Source organism: Orcinus orca, chromosome 20 (assembly GCF_937001465.1).
Source record: "Orcinus orca chromosome 20, mOrcOrc1.1, whole genome shotgun sequence".
In the NCBI taxonomy this organism is placed as follows: domain Eukaryota; kingdom Metazoa; phylum Chordata; class Mammalia; order Artiodactyla; family Delphinidae; genus Orcinus; species Orcinus orca.
Window position 1 is genome coordinate 13,577,828 of NC_064578.1, and position 21,169 is coordinate 13,598,996.

Here is a 21,169-nt window from a genome sequence, read left to right on the forward strand (position 1 = left end):
GGAAGGATACTGCACTGTGGACTCCCCAAGCAGCAGGGCAAAGGGGGAGCCAGAGCAAGTGGAGGGGGCTGGGAGCAGTGTGACACGAACAAGGGCCTGCCCTGCCTGAAGCCTCGTGGTGAGGGGAGGGGGAGAAGCACGTGCATGTGCAAGCGTGTGTGTGCGTGTGCTCACGTGCAGAGGGCCTGGCTGACGGGCCTCACTGTGGGGCTTGCCCGGAGGTGTGCAGTGGAGAACGCGGTGTGCTGTGGGACACACAATGCAGGCTGAGTCGGGGACAGGGGCACTAGAGGAGGGAAACCAGACAGGAGGTTCCTGCCTTTGCCAGGCTGGAAGAGTGGCACAGAGTCAGAGTGAGAGTAAGCAGGATGGCTGGATGAACCCGTGGACGGAGTAACTAAATCCTGACTCTCTTGGATTGCTGGTACCTTCGTAAAGTGGTGGTTAGTTACAAGCTGAGCGCGTCTGGAGTGGACGTGGAGCCCCAGAGTTAGCTGCGGCCATCTCTAGCAACTACTATAACGTGAGCTCTGCATCTGCTGAAGTGCTGTTTATGAGGCAGTAAAACCTGAAAGCAAGCTGCCTGAATGTATCCTGATTTAGGATAGGATTCTCCTGAGCCGGGAGCTGTTTTTAGGAATGCTTAGGAAAACTGTCTAAATAAAAGGTTAAATGAGCTGCATTGGCCGGGAATCGAACCCGGGCCTCCCGCGTGGCAGGCGAGAATTCTACCACTGAACCACCAATGCTCCAGCTGAATGCCGCTCTGCCCACAGCTGTTTTGCTGCTCTGGCTCACAGTGGCACTGGCACGGCTGTAACCTGACACCTCAGATGGTCCAGCATGGAATGCTGCTCCATTCTGCCGGCCAAATCCATGGGAGGAGGCCCATGGCGCACACATGCCTGACATTCTGCTCCAATGAAAGGCAACAGGGGAAAAGGCTTTAGAAATTCTTTTGGCTTCTGCGGGGCAGGTTCCAGGCCTCAGTCTGTTAGCCTTAAAGATCGGAGTAGTTTCTGCATCAATTTACTCTTTGGCTGACTCTGGAAAGGAGAACATCACTCCAGAGCTGATTGGTGACATCTCAGTGACGACAGAGGCCCAAGAGATTAGAAAAGCCTAGAGTTCTAGAAAACATTTAGAGTCAAACTCCAGACTCCAATCGGCATAAAAGTGGTCTTCTTCATGTTAAGGATAAACAAGACGTTAATGTTAAAGGAGTTTGAAGGAGAGCAGAATTCCCAAGGACCAAATAAACCACAGCTGGAGCTTCCTTAACCCTCCCACCCTGAGAATGACTGGCACAGGAAAGGCAGCCAGCTTCCGAGTCACTGGATGTCTGCTGCCAAGACTCAAGTGAACCCTGCAGACTGTACTCCTGCCATGCTCCAAACCTTTCTACATCGACTATAGCTGAACCCAGAAAAAGAGTAAAGAAAGCATTAATGCTCTTTGAGGCAGAAAGGGTGAAGAGCTATGGGTTCTGGAGGCAGACTGCCAGGGTTCAAAGCTGCCAGACTGCCAGATCCTGGCGGTGGTACTTATCTTCCCTGCGCCCATCTGTAGAATGAAGGTAACAGCAGTTCCCACCTCACTGGGCTGTTATTGGAATCGGGAGTTAAGATCTGGAAAGCAGCCCTGGTTGGCTGAGTGAGGCCCCAGGTCAGGTTCTACAGCCTCTGGGTCCCCGTGGCCCTCCCTGGGAGGTGAGGGGCAGGAGGCAGAGACCACTTACCACTGGCTGCTCCCTCCTGCTTTGCCGACGAGTCGTCAGGGTTGGGTTCTGCCTGCTTCTGAACCACTGGCTTGGGCTCATCAGGCTCGTCGTCCTCGGGGGTGACCAGCTTCATCAGGCTCTGGTTGCACACGTTGGCCACCTCCTTGATGCCTGATCCACTGATGTAAGGAGCAGCCTGATCCAGGGGTATGTTAGCGGGAAGACAGGTAGGCTGAACTGAGTCCCTGCTCTCCCTGCCACGCTGGGGTCCCCGCAAGATGCTCCTACGTCTCCTCACAGGGGCCCTTCCTGGTGCACCTCTCATCAATAGGATTTCTTCCACCCAACGCGGGGCAGTGTGAGCTCAAAGACTTGGCACCTTGGGACCTGCGAAAGCCTCTCCAGATCTGTAAGTAACCAGGTGAGGTTTGGGGATGGCGGCATTAGCACCACGTCCCTAGTGCTGCCCTGGCTCTCCCTGTCCGTGTTCAGCTCCACCTCTTGCTGCTTTGATGCCTGGGGAAATGTGGAGGTATGATGGATCCTAAGGGAGCCCCCATCGCCCACTCCAGGGTCCTGCAACTTTATGGCCCCCTTTGGGGCTGCTCTTGTTTCCTCTCTCCAGAGTGAAGGATACTCTTCTTGCGGTCATCGTAAGCCAGGCAGGGCAAGACAGCGGTCAGGATCCCAGAGGAGTAGGGCAGCATCACCCGGCCGGCCAGCTGGATGAACTCCCGCATCCAGCACATGGCTGTCAGCTGGATCAGGTCGTCTGGAAGGGGAATTGGTGGGTTCCAGGGGGTCCGCGTGAGCAGCCAGAGCGCCCCTCCCACTGACCATGTCCACAAATGGGACTGGAGAACTGGAGGGCACCTGAGGGCTGGCACAGCTTCGAGCCTCACCAATACTCTCGCCCTTGCTTCTTCCTTCCAAAGGAACATACAGGTACCAGGGTGACACGGAATTACAACGCTGTGGCTGATTGTAAGAGGAGCCACAATTCTCTATCCCCCCCCGTGTCCACTCCCCTGTAATGGGGCTCTGTGGCTTCTCTCATCAAGAGCTGGAGTTTACTTCCCCCGTCCTGGTATCTGGGCCAGCCCTGCTATTTTGTCCAAGAGAAGGTGGTAGAAGTGATGGTGTGCCTGGTTCAAGCCTAGGCCTTAGAGGCCTTGCTCACGTCTATCATGCCTCTCGGAATCCACTGATGCCATGTGAATGCACCTGGGCTAACCCACTGGATGATGAGACACCTGGAACGACTGTTCCTGTTGCCACACGTGACAGCTGGCAACAGCCAGACATGAGTGACACCACTGACCATGAGTAACACTTCAGCCGACCCTCCAGTTGACTGTAGGCACATGACTGAGCCCAGCTGAGCCTGGCCCAGGGGAGCAGGGCCACCCAGCTGACCCGAAGACTCAGGACAATACCAAGGGACTGCTATGTGAAGTAACTGCATTTTGTGGTGGCTTGATACTCAGTAGAAGCAAAGAGATACACGACTTCAATCTCCAAGCATTTCAATCACAGTGCTAATGGCAAGCTTGCCAGCAAGAAGGCCTCCAGATCTGACTCCCCTCTAGGGTCAGACCAAGTGAAAGGGCCTCCATGTTGACAGAATCAGAATCTCTCCCACAAGGACCCACTGCTCCAGGACCCGCTGTCACACTGATTCACACTCCCACGAGGACTCTCTCTGAGATGGGGAGACAGAAAGGTGCTTCTGAGGAGGTGGTGGTGGCCTTGGGGCCTTTACACACTCACCCGTGGTCTGGCAGTGGATCACCAGGATGTTGGCCATCTCAGCAAACTTAACACTGGAAGGGTTCTTTTTAATTTCCTTCAAGAATTCTCCAAGGACCACCTCACACCTACCAATGAGCAAAGGAGAAAGGAGACAGCTCATGTAGCCAGAGGAGCCTCCACCAGTGGTGCCATGTCTGCTGTGCTCTGTGGGACACACTTGTCAGATGGACATTTTTCAGAGGCTGGGGGTGGATGATCTCCTAGCTCTTCAAAGCAGGAAGCACACGAGCCAGGAAGAGGATGGTGAATTTTGTGCTCTCCTGCCGCCGCCTGTCTGTTGGGTGTGGGGTATGCGTACGCGCCGAGGGGCCCCTGCAGCCGCCTGCCCCTCTCCTCCTCCACTCACATTTTCCGAATCTCTTTGCCGTTGTCGCCCAGGATCTGGAAGAGTCCATCCAGGATCTCCGGCAAATAATCCAGCAGGTTAATGTCTGGCACGGACTCCAGAACCAGGATCTGCCCCAGGGGAGGAAACCATCAGGGAAAGTCAGCAGCCAGAGAACCTGCATCTCCTCGCCCATCCTCTGGACTGGCCAGCGAGAAGGGGCCCTGCTGAGGCATCTTTTCACGGCAGTGTCCCATGGGGGAGCAGGTGCTAGTAGCTGTTGTTTCTGTTCAATGGGCAGGGGAACGGCAATTTAACCCCAGGGCAGTTCAGATGCCCGGGGGCGGGGCGGGGGGTGTGGGAGGGAACCCATGGGAAAGGTGGGCAAGGCTAGAAGAGGTGTGACAGCTGGAGGAGCACAGCTGGCTTCAAAGGTAAATCTGGGTGTTTCCGGAGACAAGGAAGGAACCACATCCTCTGCAGAGGCAAACGTGATGGGCTTTGGGGGCAAAGCTGAATACATGTGTTTTCGGATGATCTGGTGTCATTGGCTCCTAGAGGGATAACAGTGAGGCACCCCCGCAGCCACAGGAAGTGCCCAGGTGAGCCAGAGAGCAGACCTCACTCAACTAGAGGCTCCCTACAGCTGGAGAAGGAGCGTCACGGGGCCGGACCTTACCCAGGAGATGATGAACTGCCGGGCGTACTGGTTGTTGGAATAAATCCTCTCCCGCAACAAGGGGATGAAGCCCACCAGGTCGAACTTGTTGCTCTCCGTCACGATGTCCTGTGGGTCAAAGGCATGAGAGCTGCCTGCTGGGGGCGGGGCTGCCTGACCTGGCTGAATCCCCGGCCCGGGCTGGCTCCAGGGGTCAGGCGGACACAGAGGAAGATGACGGAGCCTGAGTCAGGCAGGAGAGGCCCCCGGAGCATCCCTCCTCACACAGGCCGAAGGACCAGCAAAAAGGATGCACTGAAAGCAGGAATCAAGGTCGAGAGAACTAATCAAAAGGCAAAACCCTGCATCTCTGTGGTCTGGCTCGAATGCCCTGGTGAGCTGAGCATAAACTGCCCTGTCACTGGGGGCAGGGTGGGGTCAGCATGAGGGGCCATTAGGGGGACAGAATGGTTCTGTATTTTGATCCTGCTGTTGACATAACTCTATACTCTCATCATAGAGCTGTACACTATTCCATTAACTGTATGTAAATGAAAAAAAATTTTTTTTTATTACGAAGAGCATCCCAATGATAGAATTTATAAGCTGTACAGACAGATGGAGGAAACAGAAGCTAAAAATAAGAGTGGGGACCAAGTACAAGTACCTTTAAGAGGCGGTCTAGGAGCTCAGAGCCACTCTTCACATTGGGGTCTGGGTCAGCAGCCAACTATGAGAGAGACAGAGGTGGAGAGAGGGTCACTGTCAATATATAAGACAAGGAATCCACTGAAGTCCAACAGCAAAGGCCTTGGGGCAGCCTGAACATCACATAGGCACCTCTCTCAGTGCACAGATGCAAGACAGGCAGGGGAGGCAAGGGGGTAAAGAAGAACTTGACAATGCTGCCGAGATGTGGCAGACCCCCGTTCTGCTCAGGGACCGCTGGGACTTGCTGCCACCAGTCAGGTGGTTGCTTCCCGTTGGCCTTCCTCAGGGCTTTCCAATCTTACAATGCTGGGTCCTCTCTCCACTCCTGGAGGAGGGGACGGATCAGCTGTGAGGCTAATCCTCTAGAAACGACTTCAGGGAGGAGAACTCCATGACGATGAGAGAGGTGCCGATAAGCTATCAGGGAACCCAAAGCCTTTCTAAGCAGAGCTTTTTCTAGAGCTTATGGGCTACGCTCTCCTTGCAGGGGAAATACAGTCTGTACTATGGAATCACCACCTTCACCTTCTATAAGGGAGGCCAGTGCTCTCAAATGACTGTTTTTTCCCCTCCAATTTGTGGTGGACTGATGCTTTTGTAAAATGCACTAAAGATAAATTAATAGAGGTGTGGGGGAAAAACAAACATAAATATTTACAAGCCCATGTAAAAATATATCATTAGATTGAACAGACAACAAGCACCCCTGGCAGCATGTGCTTATCTGCTCCCCTTGCATCTGGGAAAAGGGAGGCCAGCACTCAAGGTCCCGAAAGGTCAAGTCAGGTGTGTTGGGTGAGCTCAGCCCAGTCGAGTGAGGAGCGGTCACCTTGCTCAGCCCGTCAAAGAGCACGTTGAAGTGGGGCAGCACAGCGCCTCGGGCCACCTTGACGATGTTGTAGAGGGCCTCACACGCGTAGTAGCGCAGCCTGCTGTCAGCATCATTGAAGCAGGTCAGCACCGGCTCAATCAACTCCTTCAGGTAGAGCCCCGAGTCCTGCGATGGGGTAGAAGCAGAAGCAGCTCAGAATGGGTCAGACCTCGGGGACCCAGCCCTCGGCTCCCTTGGAGACGCTCAGGCCCTCGAGTGAGGGCTGGGCTGAAAGACCCTTTGCAAGTCAGCTTCCTGGGATAGGGATCACGCCCAGAACCCTGGGTGCAAGGCCGCAGAGCCAGCCTTGAGGTCTGAGATGTGGACAGAATGGCAATAAAGAAATCACAAGTCTGCAACACCCTGCTGGGGCTCGGGGGTCAGGGTCAAGGCCCTGGCTATTGTGTACGTCCCTCCAGGAGAAGGGCTCACCTTGCCCAGTGCGATGGAGCAGGCAGCCAGGCCGATGAGGCCCCCTTTCCGGCTGTGCGGGTGCTGGGACAGGGCAAACTCCTGAGACAGCGTCTGGATCACATGCTTGATCTGCACGGTGTTGTTCTGGGCCACGAACTCCCGGACCAGCCTGGAGAGGAAGCAGAGAGGGGCTGCAGGACCAGCGGGATCAGGCTGCTCCTGCTACTGCCGGCTCTGGGGCCCGGGGCTGGGGTGAGGGAGGGAGATGACCTGTTTAGAAAGAGGAATTGGGAGTCAGGCATCTCGGGGCAGGGCTTTCCCAGTTCTGCTGCTGACTGGGAGGCGTTGGCTGGGTCACGGTCCTTTCCCTTTTCTGGGTTTCCGTTTCCCTTTGTCTATGACGGAATGAAGAACAGTGAGCAATCTCACTTCTGGGAATCTGAGAGAATGCAAGTGAATGTCCTGCTGGGGCCCCAAAACTGTAGTGATCCACCGTCTTCTTTCAATACTTGCTCAGTGTTGCAAGCAGCTCATGCACCCAAGTGGTCCTCTGTGTCTGTGTCATTGTTTCTGGGGATCCACAAACAAACAAGGATGTGTAGCAACATGACACAAGCAACACCACAGAAGCAAGAACGCCGCAGGTTAAGTCTCCCTGGGCTGATGGGGAAGTGCCATCTGAGTCGGATCTTAGTATCATTACCAGGCCTTTTCCAGGTAAAGAAAGGAAGGCAGGGAACCTCAGGCACAGGGAAGAGCCTGGCTAAAGGCGGGGGCCCCGAAAAGACATGGTGTATTTAGGGAAGGGTGAGGAGTCCGGTGTGTGGAAGGGGTGGCTGGGGACAGTTAAAGGGAAAGACGAGGGCTTCCCTAGTGGCGCAGTGGTTGACAGTCCGCCTGCCGATGCAGGGGACACGGGTTCGTGCCCCGGTCCGGGAAGATCCCACATGCCACAGAGTGGCTGGGCCCGTGAGCCATGGCCGCTGGGCCTCCGCGTCCGGAGCCTGTGCTCCGCAACGGGAGAGGCCACAACAGTGAGAGGCCAGCGTAAAACACACACACACACACACACACACACACACACAAAAAAGGAAAAGACGAGCCGGTGAAAGGTTTCCAGCAATGGGGTGACACATTTATGGCTATGTTTTGACCAGAGAGGCTGCCTTGGGTGGGGGTGGCATGGTTTGACAGAGGGAGACTGAAATATCTCCAAGGGAGAATACCGCAGCTATCAGGGTCAGGAAGGGGGGCCTGAAATACGGCCGAAGCAGTGGGAAGCAGCAGGGAGAGGGGACAGGGCAGGAAGGGTAGAGACGCCTGCACGGTGCCCACCTGGGGGGTGATGCTAGCAGGGAGAGGGGTCTGAGGGAGGCAGCGCCTGTGGTCACCCTGGGGGGATGCTCCCAAGGCAGGCCCTGCCCGAATGGAGGCGAGCACAGGGAGGCCCAGCTGCGTCAGGCACCAGGGTCTCCTTTCAGAGCCCAGTGGACGTGAAGACACTCCGCCCTTCGGAGGCTCACAGCATCTCTGCAGTGAGAAGCCTCATGAGGGCCAACGGTGGCATGAGGGGCCCAGATAACCACTGGGGAGCTGCGGCCTGGGGGTCTGGGACATCTTCCCAGGAGTGGGAACTGAGCTGGACCTCAGAGGAGGCAGGGACCCTGAGAGAAGGAAGCAGGTGTTCTGGGCAGGAGGAAATGTGTGGGCAAAGGCAAGGAGAGAAAAATAGCCAAATTTGCCTGGGGTCCAGAGAACAGCAGGAAATCAACTGGGATGAGCTGGCCCAGCAGCTCAGATTCAGGAGAAGGGATCTCACATCATGGGTAACAGGGAAGCTGTTTACTGGTTTTGAAGAGATGGTCAAAGGGTGTTTTAAGAAGCCATGAGATGGATGGGACGGGGGAGACTGTCCCATCATCAGGTGGGAGGGACTAGGACCCATGCAGCAGCTGAAGGTGTGACGAGGGAGGCCTAGAGATCACAGACTTTTCAAAGTAGCTGCCTGGACTCATTGCCTAATTGCTCTGTGCCCATCACAGCAGGTACACTGCTCGCCTATGGCATAAATGGGGGTCTCAAGCTGGCTCAAGGAATTTTAAGGACAGTCAAGTTCAAAAGGTACTAATTAGTTTGTGTGGTTCCAGCTCGGTGTCAGGAACCTGCTAGTAATTAGCGTTGTTTAACTAAATGTGCTGTCCTGTGAGGCTGTGACCACTCCTGTAAAAAGGCTGTTCAATGGGGATTACAGGGCTTGATAAAGATTCAATCCCGCAAGTCGCAGGGGGCATCTATTCTGTGCCTGGGACTGTGGCCACAGGTGAATCAAACAGGCCTGACTCCTGAGCTGGCGGATGTGGGAGCAGAAACAGGGATTCCAGGAAGGGGCTGCGCAGATGGTCTGTGAGGGCCCTCTTGCTTTGATCTTTATAGGGTGTGATTCCACCAAGCCCACCCCAGGGGGCTGAGGGCTGTGGATGAACCAAGGGCCTCGGGAGGAAGCCAGTTCCATAAGCGCCCCCTCCCTAAGCAGTGTAACAAGGCGCAGCAAGGATGGCTCTACATAAACCCCCTGTATTCTCATACAGGACAAACCAGCCAGACGGGGCCCAGTGATGTGTCAGAGCTCTCTGACTGTCATGACAGACACAGCCTCTTGAGAAAAGCCCTGCAGGTGTGCCAGAGAACAGCCAGAGCATTGGTGGTTCAGTGGTAGAATTCTCGCCTGCCACGCGGGAGGCCCGGGTTCGATTCCCGGCCAATGCAGTGCTGCTTTTTGGCCTCTTCCTGGCAAGCTCCCCCAGAGATCCTGCTGCAGGATCCAGCTCCTCAGTCACGCCCGGCCTGCAGCAGCCAAGGGTGCTGCGAATCTCCGAGCGCACTTCCCTGCTTCGTGAGCACGAACAGCAGCTGGCTTCTCCACAGAGGCACCACTGGCTGCGGGACCCTTCCCCCGGTAAGGGGACTCCTGCTGCACCCCCTCAGCCTTGGCCAGTCTCCAGCAGGAAGCTGTGCTGAAGCCTGTGAGCTGTAAAACAGCTCAACACACCACGTGAATGTGGGATGGGAGGACCCACACTTCAGAGAGGAGGAAGTCCCCAGAGTCTCAGTGGGCTTTTTGCTACTGAGAAGGAACGACTTGAGCTCTACTTCCTGTCCTGACGTCTGAAGGCAAATCAACTTCTCACGCACACACATAACGCACGCACATACACACATGCGCGCTTGTGCGCGCACACACACAGCCTCCTCCTGCCTTCTCTCCTGCCCTGGAGCCTAAGCCTCTGCCGTTGCAGCTGTGCTGATGTGGCCTTCCATTCTGTGAATCAGCGTACAGACAAGAGGACTGGGGTTAAAGGGAGGTGCTCACACAGCTGTTCACAGCTGGAGCACTGGTGGTTCAGTGGTAGAATTCTCGCCTGCCACGCGGGAGGCCTGGGTTCAATTCCCAGCCAATGCAGCAGCAAACTTTTTTTTTATCATCCTAAGAGACTGGATTTGACATTTCACACTGCCTACGGCATTGGTGATACAGTCTCAAAAACCTAGAATGACTTTTTTCTAGCTTGAGTTTTCCACGCCTGTTTCCTAACCACAGAGACCTAGATCTTGTGTCCCCTTGTTCTTGAGGAGTCCAGGATGTGGGGATCACCAAAGCCGCTGCAAGCAGCTGTGCCTCCCCTCCTGCCCAGACAGGCTGCCCGGGGACTCTTGACTGCAATGCCCCGGGGGAAGCCAGGCCGTGTGTGTTTCTGCTCCGCCGGTGTTAGAGCTGCCCTGAGAGTGGGAGTAACGACATTCATGAGGCTCCAGCAGGGCAGCAAAGACCCAGCCCTGCCAGCAGCACAGCCCGTCCTGGAACCACCTCCTCGCTTGTCTCCTTGTTTCAGGTCACAAACGGTCCCTGAGCCACCGGAAAGGGCCCTCCTCCCCACTTGAGAGACAGCAAAGGGGACGCATTCCCTGCCCCTGAGGGGCTCTCTGCCAGAATCCCGTGGAGGGGAAACAAGAGAGGCCTCAAGGACTTTCATGCAAAACAGAGAAAAAATCTGGTGAAGACAGTGCAAGGTGAGGAGGGGGCAGGCGAGAAAGAGCACAAGCGGCAGCTTTCGTGGGGAGGGAGTGAGGTGTGGCTTCATGAGGGTCAGCTTTTGAAAGGGGTTCTGAAAGATCAGTAGGTGTTCATTCAGGGTGAGGAAGCCCAGACAGAGGGAACAGCATGAACAAAGGCTCAGAGGAAGGACAGAGGCACTTGGATTGGCAGCACAAAGGACACAGGTGGAGGAGACGTGGGTGACAGGGCCAGAGAGGCTGCGCCCACTCACGTGCTTGGCAAAGGAAGTGGCCTTTGCTTCTGGTGGCCGTGAGCAGCCACGGAAGGTACGAGTGATCTGCAGCGGTGGGTGGTAGGGATTCGAACAGCGTTTAGGGAACTCTGAAGACTGCAAAGGCTGACAGAGACCAAATGGTGGAAGAGCGTGAGGAATGGGGCACTAACGACGGGTGACAGCGGGCAAGTGTAACAGGGTCTCCTGAAGGGGGAGGAGATGGGCAAGGGGAATATCTGTGTTCAGCACCCCCCGACATTCCCGTTCGCTCTACACCAGCTGCAAGGTCCCCCCACCCCGAATCTTACCAGGACGCAACTCAGGGCACCCCAGGCCACAACAAATACAATGGTCCATTCAGTTCCCGAGGGCCTGGAACCCCAAGTCTCTATCTGCTCTCGGAGGAAGAATATTATCAGTGTCCAGGAGAGCGAGACAATGACAAACAGTGGTTCCCTGTGGAGGGAAACCCTGAGAACATGTTCTCACCAAAACCACCAGTTCTCAGAGCACTGGGCCAGGCCCTGTGGGTCACCCCTGGGGCCACAGCAGGAAGACCTGTCCCACGACCCGAGCCCACGCTCTCTACCTGACAGTCAGGGTGATCAAGACAGGGCCGGCTGACCTCTGCAGTCTCACTGCTCAGCTGCCCAGCACAACTTTCCTCTCCAGTAAGGGCTTCTTACTGGGCCCTGCTATGCTACTCCTTGGACACTTCCTGTCCATTCCACTCCATGGGGAAGCTCCGGCTCCTGTCCACATCCTAGCCAGCCTTAAGTCCAGTTCACATCCAGCCCCCTGCTTTTCCTGACCATCCCAGGAAGGACCACTCCTCCTCTGAACGCCGAAGGACTCGGCCACCCAGCAGTCTGTGCCCAGCACCGCACCATGGAATGTCACGGGTTCTTTCTCACGTGTTTCATGTTTCTAGCTCCACAGCTCCAGGCCAGAGTCCCTGAGGACAGACTGGTGGCACGATTTTCTGCCTCTTGAGCGCCAGCCCCCTCCCCACGTCTAGAGCTCCCCACACAGTAAGTGAGGAATCAGTAAGCATCTGCCCAGGGACCCATCTGTGCCGGTGGGCGGGGCCGCAGGGCAAGCTGTAGGGAAACACGGGCAAAGCCCCAGGCTGCCGTACTGGTGACAAGGGGTGGCCTGCTCATCTATACCTAACCTGTTGGGTAAATCAGAACTGTACTTGGATGGGCCTAACCCCTAGTTTACAATTCAAGTTAGGAGGGACAAAGGGCACCACTACCAGGATCTCAGAACGCACACTGAGAAGGACCAGGTACCCAGGGCTGTGGCTGGGGACAGATGCCGATGCCAGGATGTGACTTGACATGTGTTTGCCTAGGGGTGAACCAACCCCTTGGGGGTGCCCCAAATAGCCCCCGTCAGCAGGACCTGGTCTCTCCACAGGGCACAGGCAGAGAGAAAAAGCAACTACAAAGGGAAGCAGAGGAAGTGAAGTTTGAAATCCGGGCGTCCCCAGTTCCAGGCTAGTGTCTCTTCAAAAGAACACCCCGTCTCCTCTTTCATCTCCACGTTGTGAGCCACAGCTGGGGGATCTCAACTAGTTCTGAAGTTAATATTTGGCCCAGATCACAAGTCCCAGTGAACTTTGCTGACATTAGGGTCACACGCATCGCTGTTCTGTGCCACAGAAGAGATCTGCTTCTGCTTCATTTCTCTAAAAACTCTGGCGGACGAAGTATCCTCTAGAGATTGCTCAGAGCCTCCATTCTCAACTAGTCAGAGGTGTCGCAGGATGGCAGCAACATCCATTCCCCAGGAGGCACAACGCCCAATGCTGGCCAACTCCAAGCTCTCTACCCTGCTCTCAACTTCACAAAGTGCCACACCGACTACCTTGTCCCTGATTGAGAAGGAGCCACAGACAGGCCAGGATGTGTCTTTCACCCAAGGAGAACCTGGGGCCTCGTCTCAGCAACAAAACCACAGCCCCGCACTGGGCCCCTCGGCCTCTGTAACGCAGCTCAGGGACAACCACAGGCTGCATGAGGACTGGGGAGCTGACCACTTCCTAGGAACACACTCTAAGTATTACAGGGGTTGGTTATTCCTCACAGCAACCTCCTTCTGTAGTTATTATCATCTCATCATTTAGATTTGAAACAGAGCCTCAGGGAAACCAAGTCCCTTTCTTGAGGTCACAGAGGATCTGAACCTTGGCACCTACAAAGCCCAGGCCCCCTCAACTGTACACCAGTTCCTCCCGCCCATCTTCTTAAAGCACGTCAGCTGCAAAGTGCACACACCCAATTACAGAGGGTGCTTCCCTCGTGCAGAACTCAGGCCCCAACTGAAGTGCAGCTTCCTCCATGCATTTTCGCCACTGTCTAGTGTTAGACATCTCTGAAGCATTCCTCCACCACACACAGGTGTACACACAGATGACGTACATACTTGAGATGTTGAAATGAAGGTCTAGGGCTGGTTTTCTACCATTAAGGCAGGAAAGAAGTAACCATTTCCTGAGCACTTACTACATGCTAGGTAATGTGGTGGATGCTTTACACGTGTTATCTCATTTGAACCTTAAAATAAGCCACAGAGCTAGGCACTATAATACCCATTTTACAGATGGGGGAAAGGAGGCTCAGAGATGTTACGGAACATACAAGGTCACACAACTTATGGATGGGAGGTGCAGAAATCAAACCTAGGTTTTTCTGACACCAGGTCTGAAATCTCCCAGGTTACATTATCCTCTCTTCAAACATCAAAGCTCCCACCTGTTGGATGCCTACTGGGTGCCAGGCACTTTACATGCATTATTTCATTTAGCCCTATCTCATTTCATGTGTTGATGTCCAAATGGCCCGGCCAGGAGGTGGCAGAGGTTTCTGCCATTGCATGCACATTTCTGTGTCTTCAGAGGAGCCAGTCTTGGCTGTGGCTTTGTATTATTTTTAGAGAATTAAATAAAATAATGCACATAATGTGTTTTGTACTGCATGTGCCCATGTAACAGTATTAGTGCAAAATCAGAATCAAACCGTGATGTTATACACACCTAACAAGAGCATATTCATTCATTAACTGCTGACTGAGAACCTGCTTTGCTCCTTGCTCCAAGAAGGACAGAAAGATAATCCAGAGTTGTGTTTATTCCTATGCTGTAAAAATTTCAGCCTGGACTTCGGGCTGCCATTTTTTCTTGACAAGTCCCATGAACCATCCCAGTTCTCTATGTAACACGCTGTAAGCAGGCAACATATCCAGGCAGCGATTTCCCAAAGAGAATCTGGCAGGTAAACGTCTCCTCCATCTGCTTTGCTGAGTATTTAAGTAACCTGGTTTCCACTTGCTCACTACTCTCCAATAACTAAACAGGAAAAGCGGAACATCTGCCTCTGAGGAAAGGCCCAAGAGTTAGTTAAGTAGCAAAATATACTGAGCATCCACTGGGTATAATCAGTGGAAAAACTGTAAAGGAGACAGCAGGAGGCATGTTTGGATCTCAGGTGACAATAGACCACTGAATAAGCGCTTCCCTCAACTGTAACACAACCTACAGGCACTCTTATTTTTTTAAATTGAGACATTATTCGCATGCCATAAATTCACTCTTTAAACATGTACAATTAATTCAGTGAGTTTTAGTATATTCACAAAGCTGTGCAAGTGTCACCACAATCAATTTTAGACTTTTTAAAATCATCCCCGGAAGAAAACCTGTACTCATTAGTAGTCACTCCCCATTTCCCCCCAACCCCCCTCCCCCAAGGCCTAGGCAACCGCTGATCTACACTGTCTCTGTGGATTTGCCTATGAATCCACACAAATGAAATGATACAATACATGGCCTTTTGTGACTGGCTTCTTTCACTTAGCATAATGTTTTCAAAGTGCAATTTTTTCTTAAGATGAGTTAACTGAGGCACAGAGAGGTTAAACCCAAGGTCACAAACTCAAATGCTTACAGGAGCCAAGAAGGAGACACAAGTGAGAAGGCCAAGGGAGGTAAGACAGGCTGTAGTGACCTTGCCAACACAGGAAGCAAACTGGGGAGCCCACGTCCTGGCTGGGGGAAGAGGGTGGGCCCCTGGGTCCCCTACTGCTACATGGGAATGTGGGCCGCACAGAGCCACATCTTCCCATTCTTTAATAGAAGCCAGAAACCTGAACTTCACTGTGAAATTTCTTGATTTAAAATACCCTGCAATCCAGGCCAAACCAAACAGGTCAGCCGGCAGGACACGGCCCCTGGCTGCCAGTCTGTGACCCCTGGATGAGGCAATCTGCTGGGTGGAATTCTGACCCACACTCCAAAATCTGCCTGAAGTCACTTGGTAATAAACAGTGTCTCCCTACAGAGGTGGCAGGCTCCAAAAGGCCAGGTCAAACTCAGCAGTTCAACCCTGATCTGATCACAGAGCCCCAGGGATCCCGGCTCCCCACGCCACCCTCCCCACCCTGCCTTCCCCAGGAGGCAGGGACTCATCCCTCAGGAGCTCTGATCCTGGAGCCCCTCCTTGAGCTTCGGTGTTCTCAGGGCGCAGGGCCTGGGCACCTCCGTTTGCTGGCTTTAGGAACTCAAAGTTCAGGAACACCAGAGACTTGCCAGTGAGCCCATCCCTGGTCACCACGAAGGGCATCATCTCTCCCAGCCTGCAGTGAGGGCCCTGTCACCGCAGTGAGGGAGCACCCACCACACTTATCAGAGCGCCTGCTGGCGTTTCTCCCCCACGCTAGACTCTCCCAGAGAGCAGGGCCTGGGGTCTCACCATCCCTGTCCTCGGGACTCATCAGGGACTATAACCCCTGACACCCAGGGCCCGCAAAACCTGCCACAGCCATTCTAAAATCTTAGCCTCAGGGCCTTATCCTTGAGAAAGCTGTGTGGGTGTGCTGGAGCCAGGCTGTGGGGTAAAGGCTCTCCAGGACTGTGCACAACAGGCTCACACATTTCGCCATCAGATCCTGGTCACCTACCACAGCCCGGTCTTGAGAGTCTAGAGTCTCGGGTCCTTCAGTCGAGCCAAGCATCCATCTCTGCGTTTTCAGTGTCTGAGAGGCCTGTCATCAAGATAAAACACCCTCCTCTTATTAGGAGTTTTAATCCCTCACTCCAGCACCCCATGCAGTACTGGTTCTGCCAACCGAGCAGATAGATGGTTTCCAGAAAACAGAAAGTGGCAGTTAAAACTACCATGGGGGTGTTCAAGTATGAAACTTATTAAGTATATGTTCTGCTTTCGGAAGGGAAAACGATTCATGTAGTGGGGAAGCCTTTTGAGACAGAAGAACCTGAGTTTTTAGATCCAGGTTCTAGCTGCAAAACCTTGGGATGATTCCTTACCCTCAAGGAGCCTCTGCTTCCTCATCTGTGAAATGGGGTAACACTACCTAGCTCGTAGGGCAGCTGCGCAAAATAAATGAGATGAGGGATGTACAAGGGCCAAATCCTCCTCCCCCCAAATAAAGCAGACAGTGTTTTACACGTGATCACTTTTTAAAATGATCAACGTTATGGACTGAATTGTCCCCCCCCACCCCCCAGTTCATACAACCCTAGTGGCAGTATTTGGAGATAGGGCCTATAAGGGAAGTAATTAAGGTTAAGTGAGGTCATATAGGTGTGGCCCTGATCCAATAGGATCAGTGTCTTTATAAACAGAGACACTAGAAAGCTCCCAGGTGAAGCACAAATAAGTCCCTCTGTCCCTGAGCAAGTTGTGAAACACATACTCTGAGGAACATATCAAATAGGACACTGGTCAGGGGACTAAGATCCAGCAAGCCACAAGGTGCAGTCAAAAAAAGAAAAAAAAGAAAAAGAAAGTGGTGCTTGATGAGAGAAGCAGCTAGGTGGTTCTGGACATACTGGATGTCAGAGCTGAAAGGGAGGGTCCTTTTAGTAAAATCCAAACCCTTTAGCTGAGGAGGAAACTAAAACCCAAAGCAGTTAAGGCAGTGGTTCTCAACCGGGGTGACTGTCCGTTCCCCAGGGGACATTAGGCAGTGTCTGGAGACATTTTTGGTTGTACAAGTGACAGAAAGCTACTGGTGTCTAGTGGGTAAAGATCAGGGATGCTGCTAAAAACCCTATAATGCACAGGACAGCGCACCACAACCAAGAATTATCTGTCCAAAAATATCAGTAGTGCTGAGGTTAAGAAACCCTGAGTTAAGGAACTTGCTGGAGGTCAAAGAATGAGTATCACACAACAGACTAGATTAGAGCTGTACAAAGCATTCTGCAGTGATGGAAATGTTCTACAATCTGCACTGTCCATATGGCAGTTGACAGCCGCATGTGGCTATTGAACATGTCAGATATGGGCAGTGTGACTGAGGAACTGGATAAAATTTTTATTTTATCTTCAATAATTTAAATGTAAATAGCTGCCCATGGCCAGTGGCTACCCTGTTAGAGAGGGCAAAACTACAATCCATATTTCCTGACGCCCAGACTGGCATTCTTTCAGTTTCACAGCCTGCCTCTTTCTACTCTTTTGAAATTACCCACCCACCAGACTTTATCACAACGATTTGGCTGGAAAAAAAAATACAAATATAAAATAACAGCAGAAAAACCTTAATGTTCGCAGTTAAATACCTTGTTTTATAATTAAAAAAAAAAAAGGAAAATGTCAGATCATGGTTACAAATACAATGGAACCCCGTTATCCAGTTTCAGTTACCAATGGTCAACAGCAGGTCAGAAAATATTAAATGGAAAATTCCAGAAATAAACAATTTCTAAGTTTTAAACTGTATGCGGTTCAGAGTGGTGAGATGAAATATTGTGCTATCCCACCAGAACATTAGTCACCCTTCCTCCAACATATCTATGCTGTATATGATACCCACATACTTAGTAGCTTCTGGGTTATCAGATCGACTGTCGGTATCGCAATGCTTATGTTCAAATAGCCCTTATTTTACTTAATAATGGCCCTAAAGTGCAATGCTGGTGATGCCGGTCATTAGGATATTCTCTTACTGTGCTTAAACTTTACCATACATACGTATGTATGGGAAAAAACATAGTATATATAGAGCTTGGTATCATCCAAGGTTTCAGGCATCCACTGGGTGTCTGGGGACATATCCCCCACAGATAAGAGGGTACTGCTGTACGTGTAGTAAGAGTGCAGAAACAAGAATAATTCCTTCTTTCACTTTCAGGGAAGCGTGATATGACAGAGATAAACAGCCCTTCTGAGCCTTGAGGTTTTGACTTATTTCTCCACTTGGTCAACTTACTGTCCCTTTCACTTCTCAGAAGCTGGGTAAGAAATGAGGCAGGTCAACATCCTTAGCAAATTCTCATGCTTCCTACCTCCCTCCCATCAGAGGTCACTCTCTGATTTGCTTGTTTGCATGGAGACCACACTGAGGACGCACCATGTGCCAGGCACTGTGCAAAGCACCACGCATACATTTCGTTGCTTCGTTCTCACGGCAGCCCCTTCGGGGTACCAGGAGGTTAAATAATTTGGCCCACGTCACACAGTCAGAAGCAAAGCTGGGACTGCCAATCTCCTGCTCTTAAGCACGGCCCTAAGGGCCTGAAACCTGGAGTAGCAACACTGGCTGCAAAGGCGTGAGGAGCTGCCCGGAAGAGCGGGACCCCTGCAGAATCAGGACGAGTCCCGGCTCCGCTCTCCACGACCAACCCGGGTGCCCGCGGCTCTTACTTCTCGATCTCCAGTGCTGCCACCTTCCGCTTTTCGTAGAGCTTGTCATTGAGGGCGCGCACGATGTTGGGCGTGAGCGGCGCGAAATCCTTCTCGGGGTTCATGGTGGCAGCTCGGGGCGTTCCCCGGAGCCCCGCGACTCCTCAGCCCGCGGCAGCCCGGGCCGCGCCGGGGCTAGGGGAGTCTGCGGCTCCGCGCTGCCTCCGGCGCCGGCTCATGGACCACGCCGCCCCGGGCCGCCTGTCTCGCTCCGCCGCCGCGCGCCGCCTCGGAACCCGGGCCTGGATCCCGTCTCCGTACCCCTGCCCCTGGCCGCCAAACAGCTCACGAGACCCACTCCCGGCCAGCACCTGCCGGGCTCATGGGGCAGCGGCCATGTTACTCAGATCAGGTGACTCTGCACCGACTTCCGCCTTCCGCCGCTAGGACCCGCCCCTCTCCAGCCACGCCCCCGCACGCACCCGCAGGTGGATTAGCCACGCCCCCACAAGGCTCCACCTTCTCCCATCTCACTCCTGCTTGTAGACCCCCAGGGTTTGAGGCCTGCTTAGTAGGGCGTGAATACCATGCACTCCACTGCCTGCACGTGGTAGGCTTGGAACATGGTGGGCTTCTTTTTGTACACGTTCCTGAGAACGAAGGGGCTCTTGGAGCCTGACTCGGTTAGCATAATTTATTCTATATCTACTGAATCCACTACTTCATCCACTGCTTAGTCACCAGCCAGTTTCTCATATGCCAATGATTCCCAAATTAGAGTAACACCATCTTGATTTTTGCCATATCCTAGCCATTTGTACTATTATTTAAAAAATATTTTCTCTAATCAACAAACTTTAAAAAATTTTAAATTCCTACTTTAGCCTTGCTTATGCCCTATAATCATGGGTTTGAATTGCAATTAAAAACAGAATAATCTGTCTATTGTGACCCCAAAAGTGGGTTCACCTCTTGGTGGGTATTGAGCCAAAAGTCACAACCAAGCCAAAGTTAGGGAGAAGGAAGCATTTATTATTTCTTGCAGCAAGTAAGAACACCAGTGATCTCTGCCAAAGCAGTGTCTCTCCCAACAGCAAATTTGGGGAAGTTTTAAGCTAAAGGTACATGGGTATTCATGAAGGGGCTTGAGCAGTGGAGAATTCAGCATAGAATTCGGGCCACAGTCGACAGAGTCCAAGCTTTAGTTGATTGAAGTCACGAGGGTCACCGTCATCATTCCATCCTCCTCCTAGGTGGGGGCCTTAGTTCTTGCAGGACTCAAAGACCGTATCAGATTGTTATGTACATCCCTTGAGGAGGAACTAGGACTCTGTTTTATAGTTGAACTGTTTTACTTGACTGCTTTTCCTTTGTTCTTGCATTCCCTTACTTCCCTTAATATCAGTGATTACTGAGACCTGTTCCAGGGCAGGCATTGTGGCCAGATTTAGGTCACAAAACAGCTTAGGCCACTTCTCTTATGTCAAGAAAGCCTTGCCTGGTACTCTTTCTCCAGGGACCCCCTACTCTACCTGCTTATACTACCACCTAAAATCTCAGGTACCAACAGTGGTTGTCACCCCATCATTTGGGACTCAGGATGTGTTATCATGCTCTGCTACCTTGGAGGGCTGGGTTACAGACAGCAGAAGCCCCAAATGTGTTGCTTGCAGGCCTCCAGATGGATCCACTAGAAAGCAGCCCCTCCAAGTGCTTTGAAGTGTCACACTAAATCCTGAAACAGAAATTGAAGTTATGTGCTAAAAATTTTAAAAGCACTTTATTGATTCAGTGTGGCTAAAGATACAGTAACAGGGAGATGCATCAGAGTTCCTTATCATAAGCTTCTGCAGCGGACAGGAACTTAGGACAAGGATATATCACAGTGGAACACGATGAGGATTAATATTGTTAAAAAACAAAATTCAGCTGAGTAAATTTGAGGATATAATTGGATTTATTCAACAATTTATGACTCTGGCAGCATCCCATCTAGCAGACAGGAGTTTCAAAGAGCTTCAAAGACTTTTATAGGCAGAAGGGGGAGGGGGCTGGGAAGGAAGTGGATGGGTTCAGGTATGTCACCATCCTTTGGAGAAGGGGGGTGTTTATCATGCAGATTACCTCACCAGAGCTGATCAGGTAATTTCAGATAAACTAGTTAAAAGTCACATTCCTGGGAGAAGCTGAAACTACAATTAGGTTAGATATTAAGTCTTGATTTGCTGATGTGGGTTTAGCACAAGTGAGTGACTCAGTTTGGGCTTGTTCTTTTTTTTTTAACAATGTGAACATAACACTGGTGGTACTTTTTTCTGAGTGAAAAGCACTCACTTAAAGCTTATAACAGTTTTGAAAATGGAGTGTTATTCTCAATCCACAGATCAGAATCTATGGGACACAAGTGAGGGGCTATAGGTGGGTAGAATTCTGAGATGGCCCCTAAGAATCCCTCCCTTTTAGGTATATGCCCTAAAACCCCTCCCTTCAATTGTGATTGAGTCTTGTAAATATGATGGACTGTCATTCTAACAAGTATTACGTTATATAGAGGAGATTTTGCAGATGTAATTGAGGTCCCTAATCATCTGACTGTGAGTTACTAAAAAGGGAGATTATTCTGACTGGGTCTGACCTAATCATGTGCGTAGTTAAAAGCCATTAGAAGAGATTTTAAG

The 21,169-nt window shown here is 52.1% G+C and overlaps 1 protein-coding gene, 1 long non-coding RNA gene and 3 other non-coding genes across 15 annotated transcripts in view; 3 read left to right on the forward strand and 2 right to left on the reverse strand.

The window, feature by feature from the left end:
- Positions 1-21,169, reverse strand: part of VAC14 (VAC14 component of PIKFYVE complex) — a 206,075-nt gene that overhangs the window by 75,776 nt on the left and 109,130 nt on the right. For 2 of the 11 annotated variants that reach the window (XM_049703812.1, XM_049703813.1), the window contains exons 2-10: positions 6,782-6,906; positions 6,530-6,680; positions 6,056-6,223; positions 5,183-5,245; positions 4,537-4,644; positions 3,879-3,988; positions 3,491-3,597; positions 2,358-2,492; positions 1,739-1,891 (exon numbers count right to left, since the gene is read on the reverse strand). In XM_049703812.1, coding sequence (XP_049559769.1) covers positions 1,739-1,891; positions 2,358-2,492; positions 3,491-3,597; positions 3,879-3,988; positions 4,537-4,644; positions 5,183-5,245; positions 6,056-6,223; positions 6,530-6,680; positions 6,782-6,906 — 1,120 coding nt within the window. Of the gene's footprint in view, positions 1-1,738; positions 1,892-2,357; positions 2,493-3,490; positions 3,598-3,878; positions 3,989-4,536; positions 4,645-5,182; positions 5,246-6,055; positions 6,224-6,529; positions 6,681-6,781; positions 6,907-18,512; positions 18,909-21,169 lie in introns of those variants that run through there. The other 9 variants (XM_049703815.1, XM_049703814.1, XM_049703821.1 and 6 more) reach the window with 6 other exon arrangements.
- TRNAG-GCC (transfer RNA glycine (anticodon GCC)) lies at positions 679-749 on the reverse strand. Its single transcript has one exon. It is a non-coding gene; the product is annotated as a tRNA-Gly (tRNA).
- Positions 9,207-9,277, forward strand: TRNAG-GCC (transfer RNA glycine (anticodon GCC)). The gene has a single exon. It is a non-coding gene; the product is annotated as a tRNA-Gly (tRNA).
- TRNAG-GCC (transfer RNA glycine (anticodon GCC)) lies at positions 9,901-9,971 on the forward strand. Its single transcript has one exon. It is a non-coding gene; the product is annotated as a tRNA-Gly (tRNA).
- Positions 12,259-21,169, forward strand: part of LOC125962751 (uncharacterized) — a 102,676-nt gene continuing 93,765 nt past the window's right edge. The window contains exon 1 of the long non-coding RNA XR_007474450.1: positions 12,259-12,600. This is a non-coding gene — a long non-coding RNA (uncharacterized LOC125962751). The remainder of the gene's footprint in view (positions 12,601-21,169) is intronic.